This window comes from Chrysochloris asiatica, unplaced genomic scaffold (assembly GCF_000296735.1).
Source record: "Chrysochloris asiatica unplaced genomic scaffold, ChrAsi1.0 scaffold00196, whole genome shotgun sequence".
In the NCBI taxonomy this organism is placed as follows: domain Eukaryota; kingdom Metazoa; phylum Chordata; class Mammalia; order Afrosoricida; family Chrysochloridae; genus Chrysochloris; species Chrysochloris asiatica.
The window spans coordinates 2527421-2546972 of NW_006408714.1; the positions used below are offsets into that span (position 1 = coordinate 2527421).

The 19552-nt window shown below is 36.3% G+C and overlaps 1 protein-coding gene across 1 annotated transcript in view; it reads right to left on the reverse strand.

Annotated features, from left to right (window-relative positions):
- The window catches only part of LUZP2 (leucine zipper protein 2), a 797358-nt gene that overhangs the window by 172716 nt on the left and 605090 nt on the right, over positions 1–19552 (reverse strand). Inside the window, exons 6-7 of the mRNA XM_006872393.1 lie at positions 18503–18565; positions 7560–7622 (exon numbers count right to left, since the gene is read on the reverse strand). Coding sequence (XP_006872455.1) covers positions 7560–7622; positions 18503–18565 — 126 coding nt within the window. The remainder of the gene's footprint in view (positions 1–7559; positions 7623–18502; positions 18566–19552) is intronic.

Here is a 19552-nt window from a genome sequence, read left to right on the forward strand (position 1 = left end):
ATGGATGGAGCTCTAGTAGTGTAGTGGTTACGAGTCGGGCTGCCAACCTCAAGGTCAGCAGTTCGACACTACCAACAGTTCCGTGGGAGACAAATGAGGCGTTCTGCTCTTGTAAAGATTTATAGCCTTGGAAACCTGAGCAGGGTCACTATGAATAGGAACCGACTCCATGGTACTTAACAACTATATATATATGATGGCATATTTATCACCAAATTTTGTGCAAGCTTTTAAACAAATGAGGTTTTACACTATGTTTATGATTTTAAGAGACTATTTGACAAACTGAAAAACAGCTTCAACAACGGCATAAAAATAAGTCAGTTTCTACAGTTTCTATAAACATGTCAGAGTTTAAATGTATGTTCAATAGTTTTTCTTCTTATGCTTCAATCACTTCACAGAAAAAATCGAATTATCCTTCAACTCAATGTTTCTATGAACTTTTTGAAGTACCATCATATCTAAGCCATAGGCCACAGAACTTGAAAGAGAGTTTATGTCTAATATACAATTAAATATGGCCTTTTGAAAATTTCCTCAAACAACTTAAAATATCTAATTTATACCATGTCAATTCAGAAATTAATAGGTTATGTTTTAGGTGATTGGAGAACATTGTAGAAATTGTTTAGAAAATACCAAAAAAAAAAAAAAAAAAAGTTGCTGTTAGGTGCCATTGAGTTGGCACGGACTCACAGTGACCCTGTGCACAATAAAATGAAACACTGCCTGGGCCTGCAGCAACCTTACAATTGTTACTATATTTGACCCCATTGCTGCTGCCACTGGGCCAATCCATCTCGTCAGGGGCCTTCCTCTTTTTCCCTGACCTTCCATTTTACCAAACATGATACCCTTTTCCAGGGATTGGTCCCTCCTTATAATATATACAAAGATTGAGAGACAAAGTCTGGCCATCCTGGCTTCCAGGGAGCATTCTGGCTGTACTTATTCCAACACAGATTCGTTTGTTCTTTTGGTAGTCCAAGGTACTTTTAATATTCTCTTCCAACACCATAACTCAAATGCATCAATTCTTCTACAATCTTCGTTATTCACAGTCCAACTTTCTCATGCATACGAGGTTCTTCAAAATACCATGGCTTGGGTCAGGTTAGTCCTCAAAATGATATCTTTACTCGTCAATACTTTAAGGAGGTCTTGTGCAGCAGATTTGCTTAATGCAATATGTTATTTGATTTCTTGACTGCTTCATCCATGACTATTGATGGTTGATCTGAGCAAAATGAAGTCGTTGAAAACTTTAATCTTTTCTCCATTTATTGTGTTATTTATTGATTCAGTGGTGAGGATTTTTGCTTCTGTTAGGTTGATATGTAACCAATACTTATTTTAATCAATAAGAATTTTAAGTCTGCATCAGTTTGTTGAAATATTTCAATTTGTATTTCATCAATTCACAGAGCCTTGTTCTTTGCTAATGCCTTCAATGCACCTTCGATTTCTACCTTCTGGTAATTGGATCTTGAACATATGCTACATCTTCAGATGGTTGAACATCAACCATCTTTTTTGGTACAGTGACTCTGTGTATTCCTTCCATCTTATTTTGATGCTTTCTGCATCATTCAATATTTTGCCCAGAGAATCCTTCAATATTTCAAGTCAAGGCTTGATTTTTTTCTTCAGTTCCCTCAGCTTGAAAAATGCTAAGTGTGTTCTTCCCTTTTGGCTTTCTAACTTCAGGTCTTTGCACATTTCATTGTAATATTTGACTTTGTCTTCTAAAGCTGATATTTGAAATTTTCTATTCTGCTCCTTACCTCATTTCTTCCATTTGCTTTAGCAGCTCTATGCTGGAGAGCAAGTTTCAGTCTCTCATTACATCCAGAAGTCTTTTCCTTCTTTCTTGTTTTCTTCATGACTGTTTGTTTTCTTACTGTATGATGATCTTGATGTCATCCCACAACTCTTCTGGTCTTTGGTCTTTGCTGTCTAATGCATCAACTCTGTTCTTCACATGATCTCTAAATTCAGGTGCGATATGTTCAAGATCATATTATGGCTCTTGTGAACTTCTTTTAATTTTCTTTAACTTCAGCCTGCACTTATATATGAGCAATTGATGATCTGTTTCACAGTCTGCCCCTGGACTGGTTTTGGCTGATGCTATAGAGCTTTTTCAACCAACTCTTTTTACAGATGTAGTCAATTTTAATTCTGTGTGTTCCTTCTGGTGAGGTCCATGTCTGTTGTGGGTGACCGTGCTAGTATTTAAAATACCCATGGCATACCTTCGTGCATCACAGTAACATGCAAGCCACCACAGTACTGACAGATGAGTTGTGGGGGAGAGGGGGGAGAGTAGGCTAAGGAAAGTTGATGGCTTACAGTTTAATACAAATGTTCATAGTCCTCAACAATAATTTGTAGGGTACAATTTTTTAATGGCAATTTCCATTTTTGTAATCTCTCAAAATAACAGTTTGTCTTTCTTTATTGTATATATACACATTCATGTAATTATTTACTTATTTGGTTTAATAAGTTGCCTAGTATGAAAGTGAACTGTGCTGGCTCTGTATGATAAGCACTAGATTTCAAACCACAAGATCAGCAATTTGAACCCATATGCCACTTTGTGGAGAAAGATGAGGCTTTCTGTTTCTCAATGATTTGCAGCCTCTGGAACCCTACACAGGATAGATATGAGTCAGAACTAACTAGACAGCATCTTACAATAATAACTTATACAACAGGTCTTAATTAAACACATCTTCTTTTATTCTGATCCCAGTTCAGGCAAAGTAAACAGATAAATGGACTCCTGGTATGGTGATGTAGGATTAGCACTGGACTGGGAACCACAAAGTCAGCAGTTCAACCCCACCAGCTGCCTTTACACATGCCATTGCTTTTAACACAAAAGTTAAGTGTTTCAGCAGAAAACTTTGTTGCATAATAGTCTTTTTAGGAAAAATCAAAACTCATAATTCAACATAATCACAGGGGAAATTACTTGAAGTTGAATTTCCTTCCACTACTCATCTCAGAGCTTAGGAACTTAATATCCAATCCAAAGATATCGTCAGACTCATTTTCAAAGATACATGAGATTAATTGTTGTGACCACATGCTATTTAATACTGCTTATGTGAGGTGTGGTGCTGTGGACTAATGTGTCAGACTGCAAAGCCGTTTGAACTGCAAGGTCAGCACTTCAAGCTCACTAAGTGCTCCTCAGAAACTCTATACAGGATTGCTATGGGTCAAAACCGACTCGACGGCACTTAACAACAACACGAGTTTCTACTCTCTACTACCCTGCCATATATATTCATTTTTTTATACATATTTAGCTAAGACCTAAAATATGTATTGTTGATATGATAGTACACTAACCAGATGAGATTTTCCTTATCAAGATGATTAGATGAGTACATTATAGCAGAATTGTTGGCCACCTATTCATCAGCAATTCTTTCCCGTTCCTTTATATTTAAAAGAACAATTCTTTCTTCATGGAAGCTGATAAAGTTATCTTATTTTTGTATGAACACAGGGCTTAGTTTAGAAAGACTCAAAAAAATCTTCCAGTACTAAAAGAGTGTGAAGCTGATACTAGAGGGTAAGTGCACACTTCCGATCTTCTGTGTCTTTGGACACAGTGATATTAAGATAGACCATGTATCTTTAGAACCATCAAGTCCGAGTTGTGGATGATGGTTACGGTATGCCGTGAAGTTGGTTTTGACTCATAGCGACCCTGTGTAGGGTTTCCGAGGCTGTAAATCTTTAGGAGAGCAGAGAGCCTTATATTTCTCCCTTGGAGTGACTGGTAGATTCAAACTACTGACCTTGAGGTTGGCAGCCCAGATCATAATTCACTACGCTCCCAGGACTTCTTAAGTTTTGGATGTTGTTGTTGTATTGTGAAGTGCTGTCCAGTTAGTTCTGACTCATGGCAACCCTTTAGGGTTTTAGAGGAACGTCTGTTGAGTTTGAACCGCTGACATTGCAGTTAAAGCTGATCTTATGGCCCTGTGCTTATCCTAGAAAGCCACACCAGGACACCTAACTTGTGGGTGTTATTGTTGTTGTTAAGTGCCGTTGAGTCTGTTCCAACTCAGCGCAACCATGTATAGGATTTCCTAGGAAAGACTGGTGAGTTTGAACAGCTGATCTTGCAATTCAAACAGATCTTGAGGTCGAGTGTTTGTCCTAGGTGCCATGTTGTTGTTAAGTACTGTCAAGCTTTGTTCCAATTCATAGCAACCCTGTATAAGGTTTCTAAGGAAGCAGCAGGTGATTTTGCAGTACAGTGCTTTAGCCCACAGTGCTATCTATACAGGACTGCACGGCACCATTTGTTGTTGTTCAGTGCCGTTGAGTTGGTTCTGAACCATAATGACCCTGTATAGGGTTTCCAAGGAACAGTTGGTGAGCTTGAACCACCAACCACTCAGTTCAAACGACTTTGCGGTCTGACGCATTAACCGACAGCACCCATGTTGTTGTTGTTGTTAAGTGCCGTCGAGTCAGTTCCGACCCATAGCGACCCTGTACAGGGTTTCCGAGGGTATAAATCTTTACGGGAGTAGAAAGCCTCATCTTTCTCCCGCGGAGCGGCTGGTAGTTTCGAACCGCTGACCTTAAGGTTCACAGCCCGATTCGTAACCACTACGCTACCAGAGCTCCTTGACAGCACCCATAGTGATATGGAAAAGTATGAAAACAAAACAAAAAAAACATACAAACATCTGTGTCCTTGATGACTAAATCAGTTACAACATCTCCATGCCACTAAACTTCTTGTGATTTGAGTTAACAAAAACCTTAGAGTTAAATAATTTTTTGAGAGGGTGGGGATATATGCTGAAGATGTTCTAATTTATGCAACTTCCTGAGAGCTGGTTTATTCATTTTAAATTCTCCTGATTTATTATATAAATGTTTCTCTAAAATTACATGAAGGAGCAAGACCCATAAAAGATATATCTCATCTTTCAAGTCATAAATATTTTTAATGAATCCTGATGTAAGTAATTTCTGAAAGTTCAGAAATTACAAATCTGCATTTGACAACTGACATTTTGCAACGAGATAAATCACCCAGAATTACTGGAATTTCTTATTCTTTTCCCACAGTTTTTCTTTCTAAAACTCTTTCATTTGAAGAATAAAATTCAAAAGATTCAAAAAGCCTCATATAATTTTCTAATTTTATATAATTTTCTAAGGCAAATATATTTAGCATATGAGCTCCAGGGACTCAGGATTTGTTTTATAACACTGCTAACTTTATTAAATGAAGCTAATTGACTAAGGAACTAAGGATTTCATGCATATAAAAACATCCTCCCCTTTTTATTCTACCAGCCTCAATTAAATATTGTTGCTGATCTCAAAAAGTTAAGACCAGGCTGATTGTATGAGGATAGGTTGAATTCAAGAGTCTCAGAATGGAAGATTGAAGGACCATAGCATATACTTTCAGTTTATTTTTTTTAATCTTGTCTATTTATTACATACAACCAGCTTCTGCTAGTACTTAGGGGTCCATAAACATCAATGAAAATTAATCCTCAGCTTTCTGGAAGTGCTAGAAAATATTTTGTTAAAGAAATGACAGTTAACATATTTATGAAAGAGCAGATGGCAAGAGGTGCCCAGATTAATGCTTTACATAGTATATTTAGTAAATGTTGGCTGAAATTATAGAAACACTTTTCCAAGACACTAAATTTAACCAAGCCCTGGTAGCATAATGGGTTACACATTGGGCTGCTAACTACAGGATCAGCAGTTAGACTACACCAATCACTCCAAGGGAGAAAGAAGAGCCTTTCTGTTTCCATAAAGATTCACCCTATCCCAGGTCGCTATGACTAAGATCCAACTGGACAGCACACATCTACCATCATCACCATACTGGGTATCAGATTACTACTATAACAGTGTTGTAGGATTGGACATTGTTACGTTCTGCTGTGCATGGGGTTGCTATGAGTTGGTTCCTACTCGATGGCACCTGACAACAATAACAACAACAGCTTAGAAGGTCAGAAACCTGAAATGATTCTTGTTGTTGTTAAGTGTCATCGAGTCAGTTCTGACCCATAGCGACCCTGTATAGGGTTTCCGAGGAGCAGGTGGTGAGCTTGAACCACCGACCTTGCAGTTCAAATGGCTTTGCAGTCTGGCGCATTAAACCACAGCACCACACCAGGAGTCCATAACGGACTATAAAATCAAGATGACCACGGGATTGGTTCCTTTATGACGTTAGGTAGTTAGAACAGGGAATAGGAGATAACCACAGATCAACCACAAATAATGTAGAAAATGACCTCATCTGTAAGGAGAGTGTATATAGAGTCACAGTCAGTTTAGACTCATAGTGACTCTATACACAAAAGGAGAGATAGAAAATGGGACTTTCACCAAAATCAGGCATTCACAGAGAAAATTCTCTGATTTAATGTGACCAATAAACTAAACAGAATAACACTATAATAAATCAGCATTATGGTTATCATAAATACAGTTAAACCAGATGGATATGATGGGAAAGAAGTACATCAAACCTGAGGAATAAATGATAAACTGTGAGCTCTAAATTATGATAGGAAAGCATAGGGATCAGGAGACATCTATCAGGAGATTCAAAGCCCACCCCAGGGGAAAAACAGCATAAAAAGTGAAACCAGGAACTCACTAGGCAATCTCCTCACTCAAGAGGAGTAGCTCATTCTCTCTATAAGAACGTCTATGCTTCATAAACACTTTACTTGCTTAAACGTCTGTCTCTCTGGCTCCATTTGTGTGAATATTGTATGTTGTTATGTGTCATCGAATATTGTATAAATCTTACCAATTATTTGGCGAGACAGTAAGACCTAACTAGGTTGCATCATTACATTCATCTGCACTGTGATAAGGAGACTCTGGGGTAAAACCATTTTCTTGCCACCCCTACCTCTGCTATCATCACATAGACTTCCCCCTTTGATGATTTCTCTCCCTTATTAGGATCCTTGTGCTTCAATATAGGGTCTAACTGGATAATCCAAAATAATCTCCCCATATACAAAATCCTTAATTTAATCATGTCTGTGAAGTTCCTTTCAAAGTTTAAGGTAATATTCACAGGTTCTAGGTTTTAGAAAGTGTATACATGAAGGGAACCATTATTCAGTTTGTCACAATGTCTGTAGACTTTGGATCATCTAGTAAATTAATTTTAAATGATTCAATACAATGACTGCATAATACAGAGATTTATGCAAGGAAATCTGGAAGTCAAATATGTAGGTCATTAGTTAACTGTGTCCCTAGAAACTTTTTTACTATATAAACATTCCAACACTGAATAATTGAAGTTTTTAAAGGACTTTAAAACACTTTGTAATTATGCCTGTCCTTGGTTAAAAGTATACCTAGGAAATCAGATTTGGGGGGGGGGGGAATGATAACATCTTTAATGTAGTAAAATCCAACTCAAATTTTATAAATATGCCAAAATCAAATTTAAGCTGAATAATATTTTTGCTACTTTAGATGTTGAGTACAGGGCAAGGGAGGAGTAATCTCACCTTAAATAGTAAATCCTTCTTCCCATAGCGAAGCTCCTTCAGCTGGGCTTGGATTTTTTTTGACTGCAAGAGGATAAACATGGATTAGTATCTTAATTCATTTCTATATTCAAATTTTAAGATTAAAATACTTCGAGAATAGACATGAGTGAATTCTGCAGCCAAGCAAAGGAAAAGTCCAACTAATTTGGAAATGAAACAAATGCTTATTCCCTATGTAATAGTGAAGGTACTGTGTCAGCTTGACTAGGCTGATTCCTAGTGGTTTACCAGTTAAAATGTGCTTATCCCCATGGTGATGAAATCTAATACTGGGATAGTTAACTATATGATGAGTGGCTATGACCTGTCAATCAATTGAAGGGATGCTTTCTTGGAGGTGTGGCCTGCTTTCAAAATAATGGACAAGTGGGAAAGGCCCCTGCTCTCCATTTTCCTGGAGAATTGCTGTTGTTAGGTATCATCCAGTCAGTTTAGACTCATAGTGACTCTATACACAATAAAGCCACACACTGCTAGGTTCTGCCCCAGCCTCACAATTATTGCTACACTGAGTCTTTGCTGCTGCCATTGTTCTAATCCATTTCGTTTTTTTGGGGGGAGGTCTTCCTCTCTTTTGCTGACCCTCCACTTTACCAAACATGATGTACTGCTCCAGGGACTGGTCACCCCTAATAATATGTCTGAAGTATGAGAGGTGAAGTCTGGCCTTCCTTGCTTCTAAGAAGCATTCTGACTGTACTTCATCCAACACAGATTTGCTTGTTCTTTTGGTAGCCCATGGTATTTTGGTAGCCTGTGGTAATTTAATATTCTCCTCCAACACCATAACTCAAATGATCCAATTATCCTATGATCTTCCTTATTCACTGTCCAGCTTCTACATTTATTTTGATGTTATTTATTGGTTCAGTGGTGAAGATTTTTTTTGTTTTCTTCACATTGAAGTACAAACCATACTGAAGGCATTGGTCTTCATAATTACATACTTTAAGTCATCTTTATTTTCAGTACAGACGGTTGTATCATCTTCATATTGTAGATTGTTAATGAGTCTTCTTCCAATTCTGATGCCACATTCTTCTTCACATAATCCAGCTTCCCGAATTATTTGTTCAGAATACATATTGAATAAGTATGGTGAAATAATACAATCTTGGTGTACAACTTTCCTAATTTTAAACCATTTAGAGTTCCCGTGTTCTGTTCGAACAACTGCCTCTTGGTCTATTTACAGACTCCTCATGAACAACATTAATTTTCCAGAATACTCATTCACTGTAATTTCATCCATAGCTTATTAAAACCTTTGTAGTAGTCAATAAAGCATAGGTAAACATCTCTCTGGCATTCTCTGGTTTCATTCAAGATCCATCAGACTTCAGCAATGGCGTCCCTTGTTCCATGTTCTCTTCTAAATCCAACTTGATCCTCTGGCATTTTCCTGTCAACATATAGTAACAGCTGATTTTGAATTATCTTTAGCAAAATTTTACTTGCATGTGAATGATATTAATGATATTGTCTGGTGATTTCTGCATTCCACTGGGTCACCTCTCTTTGTAATGGGCACAAATACAGATGTCTTCCAATCATTTGGCCATGTAGCTGTCTTCCAAATGTCTTGGCAAAGATAAGTGCGGGTCTCTAGTACTGCATCAGTTTGTTTAAAGACTTCCATTTGTATTCCATCAATCCCCAGAGCCTTGTTATTTACCAATACTTTCAGTGCACCTTGGACTTCTTCCTTGTGTATCATTGGCTCTTTCTTGATTGTGTACTACCTACTGAAATATTTGAACATGGACCATTTCTTTTTGACACAATGACTCTCTGTATTCCTTCCATTTTCTTTTAATGTTTTCTACATCATTCAATATTTTACTCATAGAATCCTTCAATATTGCAAGTTGAGGCTTGCATTTTTCCCTTAAGCCTGAGAAATCCTAAGTGTGTTCTTCGCTTTTGAGTTTCTAACTTCAGGTCTTTGCATAATTATATTTGACTTTGCCTTCTCAAGCTGACCTTTGACATTTTCTATTCAGAGCATTTACCTTCCTCTTTTCTTCCATTTGCCTTAGCAACTCTATGCAGTAGAACAAGTTTAAGAGACTCTTCTGACATCCATTTTGGTCTTTTCCTTATTTCTAAACTTCTTAATGAACTTTTGCTTTCTTCCAGTTAGCTATTCTTGATGTCATCCCACAACTCTTTTGGGTTTTGGTCATTAGTGTCTAATGATTAATGCATCAATTTTGTTCTTGAGACGATGTCTAAATTCATATGGGATATATTCAAAGTTATATTGTAGCTCTCATGTGCTTGTTTTAATGTTCTTCAGCTTCAGCCTAAATTTGTATAGAGCAATTGATGGTCTGTTCCACCTACTGTCCTTATTTTTGTTGATGACATGGAGCTTTCCCACCATCTCTTTCCACAGATGTAATAGATTTAATTTCTGTATATTCCATCTGGTGAGGTCCATGTGTATAGTCATAATTTATATTGTTTAAAAAAAAGGTATTTTCAATGAAGAAGTCATTGTTCTTGCAAAGGTCTTATCATGTGATCTCCAGCAGTGTTTTTATCACCAAGACCATGTTTTCCAAGGCCTAATCCTTCCTCTTTGTGTCCAACTTTTGTATTCCCATCACCAGTTATTGATACATCTTGACGGCATGTGTGATCAATTTCAGAGTGAAGAAATTGTTAGAATTCTTCCATTTCATCATCCTTGGCTTTAGTGATTGGTGCATAGAAATGAATAATAGTTGTACTAACTGGTATTCCTTGTAGGATTATGAATATTATCCAATCACAGATAGTGTTTTACTTCAAGATAGATATTAAAATGTTCTTTTTGATGATGAATGTGACACCATTCCTCCTCAATTTTTCATTCCTGGAATTAAACCATATTATTTTCAGATTTGAAATGGTCAGTGATAATCCATTTCAGCTCATAGACATGTCTAGCCTTCACTTCATAGGAATAAGCCTTGGGCTGATTTTGAATTTGATCCTCTGTCCCCTTTATGAAGTTGGAAAAAGTAAAACATAGCCTACACATGACTTTTAAAGTTGATGTCAGGAGTGGGTTTTGTTGCAATGGCTCCAGACTCATGTAAACAGGAGGTTTAACAAACTAAATAACTAAGGGGCATAGGAAGTGAAACTTCTATTTATAGTTGGTTAGTTTGGATTTTGTTACCTGTAGTGATTGTTCTGGTAGCGTAGTGGTTACGAATCGGGCTGCTAACCCTAAGGTCAGCGGTTTGAAACTGCCAGCCGTACCGTGGGAGAAAGATGAGGCTTTCTACTCCTGTAAAGATATACACCCTTGGAAACCCTGTACAGGGTCGCTATGGGTCGGAACCGATTCGACGGCACTTAACAACAACAACAACAACAGTGATTGAAAGGAATTTAGGGGATAGAACACTTCAGAAGAGGGGATAGCTGCAGGATTTGGAGTTGCCTAAAGCAGGTGTCATGATGCTTGACTAGATAGCTAATGGAAGGACAAGACCTACTGTAATTCACCTTACCAGAGGCCCAAGGCCATATTCATATGAATGGGGTTAGTCCAAGGGAGACATTGAACTTAAGTGTTTAATATGGTTTATGTGCTTAACTTCCTTATTGATGCTGGTGTCTTCTGGAAATGAATATAGGGAATTATGATTACAGAGAGTTTATAAGCCCACCTTCCATCTGTACTTAATTGGATTTGTTAAAAGGGGAGTTAGAATTTGCCCTGAAAGAAACAGTCTTTTTGCTTTAAACCTTTACAGAGTATTGGACCTTAGGTGGAATCTTGAGCCTACCTAGAACTTTAGAATTGGGAAATTTGTATAGGAAAAGACACGCAGACCAATCCATAACTGCTGGTAGATCAGGAGATTTATGACTAAAAGAAAGCAGAGGAAAAAAAGTGGACTTTTGGAATTTTGAACAAGCTGTTTGCTTTGGAGGCCTCAAGGCCAGCAAAGTCAGTCCATCAGAGAAAATTGCCTTCTAGAAAACAAAGTCAAAGGGAACTAGTGAGCTGTATGTTCACTGGAGACCACCTGGGTCTTCTTGTGAGTGGAATTGGGGAAAATGCAGCAATAAAGACACTGGCTGAGGCCAGACATGCTCTATTGACACCCATTGACCTTGAGCTGAGAGACAGAAGAGGAAGGGCTGGCTGTTCTGAAGTTATAAGAGAATTATGTGAACTCCTGGTATCATAGGCACTGACCTGATAGCTCAGGATTAGAGTGAAAGGCCCAGCCAGCCTAAGTGCAGGAAAGTTAAGTGTGAACTCCCAAACTTGCAGCTGGTAGTCATTTGACCTAGTTTTGATGACTAGGGCTGAGTTGTGACCAGACCACACACAATCAGATGAAAATAAAGATGTTTGATATTATGAGCAAATGTCAATTACTATATTTGATGAACTGAACTTTTGCTTATTGATGCAGGTGCTCAAAATCCCAACCAGAAGACTCTTCAGATCAAGAGATGTGCTGCTTCCTTCATGTACTGTGTTAATAAGAATGGTAAACTTAGACATTGGTTATCAAAGATAAGGGGCTATAAAGGTGTGACAAGGCTGGCTTACAAGCTTTCATGGTTGTGATTAGGTTTAGAATTAGGAAACTTGGGTTTTCCTCTTTTCTAGATGGATCTGGTTAATGGGAGTAGATGCTGCTGCTGATAAGATTTTATGGTTTCAGTTGTGAGTACTATTTATAGTATCAAATGTGAGTGCCAAAACTGTAACTGTAGAAGATGTATAGCTAAAAGTGGGGAGTTCTTAGTCTTTCAGTTCAGGAACAGAGGGTCCCAGGTCCACAAGAAGGAAGAGCATTACTGTAGCCACATGGAGTCCAGGTGTGGTGCTGCAGGATAATGCACTCGACTACAAGGTTGGTTTGAACTGCAAGGTTGGAAGTTCAAACTCACCAGCCGGTCCTCATAAACAGAGTCACTATGAGTCGGAACCAACTCAACGGTACTTATCAACAACATGCCAAATGAAAGAAGTCAGTTATAAACAGCTACATACGATACAATTTCATTTATGTGATATTATGAAAAGGACAAGAATAGAAATCAGATTAGTAATTGTCAGGGGTTGAGGATGTGGGGTGGGGATTGAATACAAAAGTGTAAGACAAAAAAGTAATGCTATAAAATCATAGAAAAATATTTTCAAACAAAAATATCAAAATATGAAGTTATTGTTTCTCAACATCTCCTCCATTTAGGCTTATACACTCCTGAAGAAAGGGTTTCCATCTCTCTAACCCTTCCTTGTTGTATTCTGCACTCTTCAATTTATACTATGTCATCCTCAAGGGAGTAAAAAAAAAGTTTGCATCATCTTTGCCATCCTTAAGGAATCAAATCATGTTCCTTTTAAATGTCCCTGAATTTGGGGAACAAAAAGAAATCTAAAGGGGCAAGATCAGAATTTTAGGATGGATGACACAGGGTTTTCCAACAAAATTCTTGTAGGACAGCCCTTGCAACCATTGAAGAATGAGCAGGCACATTGTCATGAGGTAACAAAAAGATATTCATCAACATAACTTTCCTGGCCTTTCTATCATCAGTGCAGATTTTAATTTTCTTAAAGATTCTTCCTAATATGTCCTTGTGTTCGTCCTGTATCCTTTGACAAAATCTATCAAGATTACACTTTGGGATCTCCAAAATTAGTCACCATAACTTTCTGTGTAAACCTCTCTGCCTTGAATTAATCTCCTCAGATGCTACTGTTTTAATTGGCTGTTTTTCTTTTCTCAAGACACCTTAACAAGACTGAAAAAAAGTGTATTACTGCTAGAGCTTAAGCATATTTCATTTGACACAGACCCATGCATATATGAACTGTAAATCTAAACATTTTATAAAATTTATCTTGATAAAAGCCATGTTTTTAAAGTAACTAACCATAGTAGGACTCCTAGTGTGATACTGTAGGATCAGCACTGAACTGTGAGCAATAAGGTCAGCAGTTCAAACCCACCAGCTGCTCCTAAGAAAATGTATAAAGTTTCGATCTGAGTTGGAGCTGACTCAATGGCACTTAACAGCAACAACAAATACGTGACATGTTTACAGTCCTTATGAATATAATAAGAAATTGAATCACATTTCATTTGCAGATAGAGCAATTAAAGATTTATACATATTCAATATATTCTTGGAAAACTGTAATATTTCAAAAAGTTGGGTGGCCTTTTCATTACTAAATGAAGACTTTCATAACAATATAATTTACTTCTTTATGTTGTTGTTGTTGGTAAGAGCCATCGAGTTGTTTTTGACTCATAGCAACCCTGTATAGGGTTTCCAAATAGAGACATGTTGGTTTGGACTGCCAAACTAGTAGTTAATATAAGTCCAGTGCTTATCTTACAGTATCACACCAGGACTTTATAAAGTGGGAGGCTATGTTACAAGGTTGTCATCATTCTCAAATCATTATTCAACAAAGAAAACACCTTTTGTTGTAATACGAAAAACATTATTAGAGTATAAAGTTGAGAGCATTGTAAATGATGCACCATTGCCTGGTTCTAATATTGAAAATACCATTTTGCACAGATATCTATTATGACACATCTACATTTCCTGATCTATCATAAAGTTAATAAAATAACAAAAGAAAACCAAATAAAATGCAGGTTAGGAGGGAGAAAGGGAAGAGATGGAAAGATGAATAAAGGAAAGAGAAGGATAGGAATAAACAGGAAGGTGAGGAATAGAGGGTGGGAAAGAGGAAGAGCGAGAAAGAAAGACTTTGATAATTCAGAATTATACAATTTGATTCTATATCACAACACAGCATAAATTTGTGCTTTCTTATAAGCTAGTTAGTGCTTTTTAGTTTTCTAACTAGATGTACCTTTCCTTAGCATGATATAGATAATTGTAATAATAGGTTTTATGCTCCTAAGTTGGTTCCAACCCAGAGCGAAAGTTTCATCTTTCTCCCATGGAGCGACTAGTAGACTTGATCTGCTGATTTTGCGGTTTGTACCACAATTTGTAATCCACTATGCTATAAGGGCTCCTTTTGATATGGATAGTGAAAGTTAAATATATTATAAGATGCATAAAAGAAATCTCTAAGAACATGGTATGTTGTGTTTTGTGTGTGCTTGCATGTTCATTGTGTTTTAATACTGGCTCTTAAGAATAAAAACCGACACTTGAGCCCTGAGTTCTCTGAATTTGTGCTCCTCCTACACAACTCTACTTCCACTAAAGCACTCACTCTTCTCACACAATGTTTCCCAAGTGATCCAAAAAAAGGAGATTTCAAGCGCATTGTATCTATCTTATTGCATTAACTTTATCTCAAGACAATTCCTAGTTGACATGACTATCATTAATTTTTAGCTAGTGATTTCTGAAAATGTTTCGTTCTATCATATTTCAAATTTCCAATGCACAGTTGATTGGCATTTTCTCTCTCTTGTTCCAATCTGCTGTCTACTTTTACCTTACAGTCAATGCAGTCTCTCAGGAAAATATCCCTTACATTATTTAGCTTTATTTGTAACTAATGTTGACTGGTTTTGGTGGGGGGAAGGGAGATTACCACTGCATTTGGTGCACACGGATTGCCCAGCTCCAATGATATTCTCCCACATAAATGATCTTTCAAATTAGAAAAATGATTGATTTTAACCATTTTAGGTGAACATTCCTAAGTACTTAGTTGCACTGAATGTACTGGGTATAGTTATCATTTTAGCCTTTGAAGAAAATCACAATTTGTATTCACTATTAGTAATTCATACAAGTCCTACAACCCTTTATCTCAACCCCCCAAAAAAACTAGATGTAATTTTCTACTTTAAGAGACTGTGAATAGTTAGATTCACTATGATCTCAGAATTATTATGGAGACTTTTCTTTGACAGTAATTCATGACTTCTATGCATTACATATTCCATACTGCTCCTAATTTTCAACAAATGAAAAAGAAAAATCACATAGCAAGATTTTGTGACAGAATCAGCAAAATAAGAAAACATATCTCCTGAATAAGAGCATTCCTTATTATAATGTGTACTAATTGATACTTTGGCTACTTTTTGTTTTGTTACCATCATTTGAAAAGTAAAACCTGTCAGAGGGATAACTTTCAAATAATTGAGACAATAGTACATTTGGAAATGTATTGATTTTATTTATATTATATTAGTGGTTCTAAGGAGCCCTGATAGCATAGTAGGTTATGAGACTGGCTGCTAACTGCTAGGTCAGGAGTTTGAATCTACCAGTTGTTTGACGGGAGACAGATGATACTTTTTGCTCCTGTAAAGATTTACAACCTTGGAAATTCAGTATAAGGTTGCTATGAGTTGGAACCGACTCAGTGACACCATCACCATATTAGTGATTCTAAATACAATTGGGTACTATCTGTCATGAAATTTATTCCAGTCCACAGCAAGGTGGTAAAGATGATGATGATTATAAGATGAAGAAGATGACTAAGATGGAAAAAGAGGTGGAACTGCTGGATATAACAAAACATTGTTTAATTCGTTTAATTTATCTCACTTGTTATTGTTGTTAGGTGCCATCCAGTCAGTTCTGACTCATAGAGACCTTATATATGCACAGCAGAACAAAACACTGCCTGGTCCTGAACCATCCTCACAATTGTTAAGTCCAATGCTGCTGCCATTGTGCCAATCAATCCATCTCAATGGGGATCTTCATCTATTTCATTGGGGCTTCCATCTTTCAAAACATGATGTTCTTCTCCAAGGATTGGTCCCTCTTTGATAATATTCTGAAATATGAGAGACGAAGTCTGGCCATCCTGGCTTCTAAGGAGCATTATAGCTGTAATTGTCCAAATGCAGATTTGTTTGTTCATCTAGCAGTCCATGGTACTTTTAGTATTATTCCCAAATACCATAATTCAAATGCATCAATTCCTCTATGGTATCCTTTATTCATTGTTATATTTTCTCATACATATGAAGCTATTGAAAATACAGTGGCTTGGGTCATCTGTACCTTAGTCCTGAAATTGGCATCTTTACCCTTGAACACTATAAAGAAGTCGTGTACAGAAGATGTATCTAATGCAACACATCTTCTGATTTCTTGACTGCTGTTTGTATAAGTGCCAATAATGGAGCCAAACAAAAGAAAGCATTGACATCTACAATCTTTTCAACATTTGTCCTAATATTATTTATTGTTCCTGTGATGCGGAATTTTGTTTTCTTTACATTGAGCTATAACCCATACTGAAAACTGTGGTCTTTGATCTTCATTTGTAAGTATTTTAAGTCCTTCTTGCTTTTAGCAAACAAGATTGTGTCATTTGCATACTGTATATTGTTGAGTCTTCCTCAAAGCCTGATGGCACATTTTTCTTCATATAATCCAGTTTCTCAGATTACTTGCTCAGCATACAGATTGAATAAATATAGTGAAAGAATACAGCCCTAGTGCATACCTTTTCTGAATTATGACCATTCAGTGACCCTTGTTCTGTTTGAGAGAACCCCCTGTTACTTATGTACAGGTTCCTTATGAGCTCAGTTAAGTGTTCTGGAATACTCATTTGCCAAAATGTTGTCCATAATTTGTCATTATCCACATAGTTAAAGATGTTTGCATAGTTAAAAAAGTACACGCAAACATCTTTCTCGCGTCTCACATTGTGTTGTGTCGTTGAATCGGTTCCGACTTATAGCAACCCTGTATAAGGTTTCTAAGGAATGACTGGTGAGTTTCAACAGCCAATCTTATAGTTTAAACTGACCTTGCAGTTCAGTGCATGATCCTACAGCACCGGGACTACATTTAGGAGATGGAAAGTTCTTCCTAAGCACATTTTAGTGTTTAAATAATATAGTTTCCTTGAAATAATAATTTTGGTGATGTCAGATGGCATTCATAGAGCTTTCATTGTTTCTAATGTTCTACTTTGGCAAATGAAAATATTCACAATTTCATTAAATCATTGGGATTTAGAAATTATTTATCTATGAATACCAAAAATTTAATGTCACTGATATAAACATGTATTTATGTGATAGATCCCAAAACAGTGTGTGAAAATAGACAGAACTATTATTTCAGAGAATAGTGGTGAATCAAATAATTAAATTTGCCACCATATTCTTTTGTAGTTTTGATCCAAGAGAAGACAAGAAACTTTCCCCACTATTATTAATATTAAACTCTAATTTTTGTCTACAAATAAATAAAGATATAGGTCAAGTTAATCAATTATAATGAACATGGTGCAATGCATTTCAACAAGATGCAACATGTATCTAAAGCATCTAAGAATTCACTATACAAAGAATACAAAGATATGAAAAATATAAGGTTTTATTTTTAATTATGAGGCCAAAATACTACAGAAAATCCCAGAATGGTCTTCTTCTAAATAGCACAGACACCTCCTCCTAACACTCAATTCTGTTACATATACAAGACTTTTATCAGAACCTATGAACTGATGAAAGTTTTAGAATTTAGTTTATATATCCTTTATTCAAATTTAATTTCACTTTTCTCCTCTCATAATTAATACTCCAAAACTGCCCAAACCACATTTATATTAATTTTAGAAATATAAAATAGCAAATAATAGTAAATAAAGAAAAACATATTTCTCTCCTAAGAAAAATGCAATGACAATAGAAGAAACATGATACCTCCTCAAATCTTCAAGCCATTTGGTCTGTTGGTAGTTTTTTTTTTTTTTTTTTTTTTTGTCATTTTAGGGCGTCAACTTTTAGCTCCCATGTAATTAAAATTATTTTTTTACACAATATTGTTGAAATGATTTAATATGGCTTGTTATACTATATGCTAGACTCGACCCAAATGTCTACATTAATGACAAAAATATAAATTGATTTTATCCAGTTAAAGCTAGAAAAAAGAGACAATGTTCTCACCTCTTCTGCATGGATACCACACAGCTTGTTTCCTGATAAGAGCTTGTTTTTCAAACTTTTATTCTGTGGAAAGAAATGTAGTTTTATTATTAAAATGTATAAAATATAAGAATTCTTAAAATATATCAGCATCATTTCTCTACACTTTTTTCACAGATAAAATATGAATTGTAATACATATACATAAAACCCTGTTAAATTTGTAATACAAAAAAGATACCTTTATGTCATTAAATTTTTTATTAATCAGCACAAGCACATCTATTAGCAAAAGGTGATATACTCCTAGCTCATCGATTATCAAAAAGGAGCACGGACATACTCCAAAATGGGTTTGTCCTCTATTTGATCTCTGTTTTATTATGTGTATACTTTATTTTATAAAATCAATTTCCCATAAAATTTGCAATAGGAGTTCATTTATTAAAGCACCCTGCTAAACTGCCAACATTTATTCCAATTATCTTCTGAATTCTGGGCATCCCATATAATACTATAATATAGTCTCCACATATAAGAAGCTCTTCCTTCTTACTGTGTACTACAGCTTGAAGGACTCTTACTTTCTTGATGCCTGGGTATTTTACACAATGGGTTCCTTGATGCTCACAAGCCACATCTCCCTCCTAGTCTCAGACTGTGTCGTTCTGGCTTTGAGTTCAGGGAGATCTGTTAACTCTTTGAACCCCTAATAAATAACCTAGATTAATAGACAGATATTTTCCTTCTGATATGAAAATTACATGCTCGTATTTTGAGTTTTTCTCTCTCTCTCAGTACTGTTGTTGTTGTTAAGTGATGTTCAGGCAATTCCAATTTATAGTGACATTATATTGGGTTTATGAGGAACAACTGGTAGGTTTGAATGCCTGACCTTGTAAGTAGCAGTCCAGTGCTTATCCTAAAGTGCCAGACAAGGATTCCTACACACACATAACTTCATACAATATGCACTGAACTGTAAACCACAAGTTTGGTGGTTTGAGTCCAGCAGCCGCTCCATAGGAGAAAGATGAGACTTTTTATTCTTGCAATGATCTAAATAAAGCC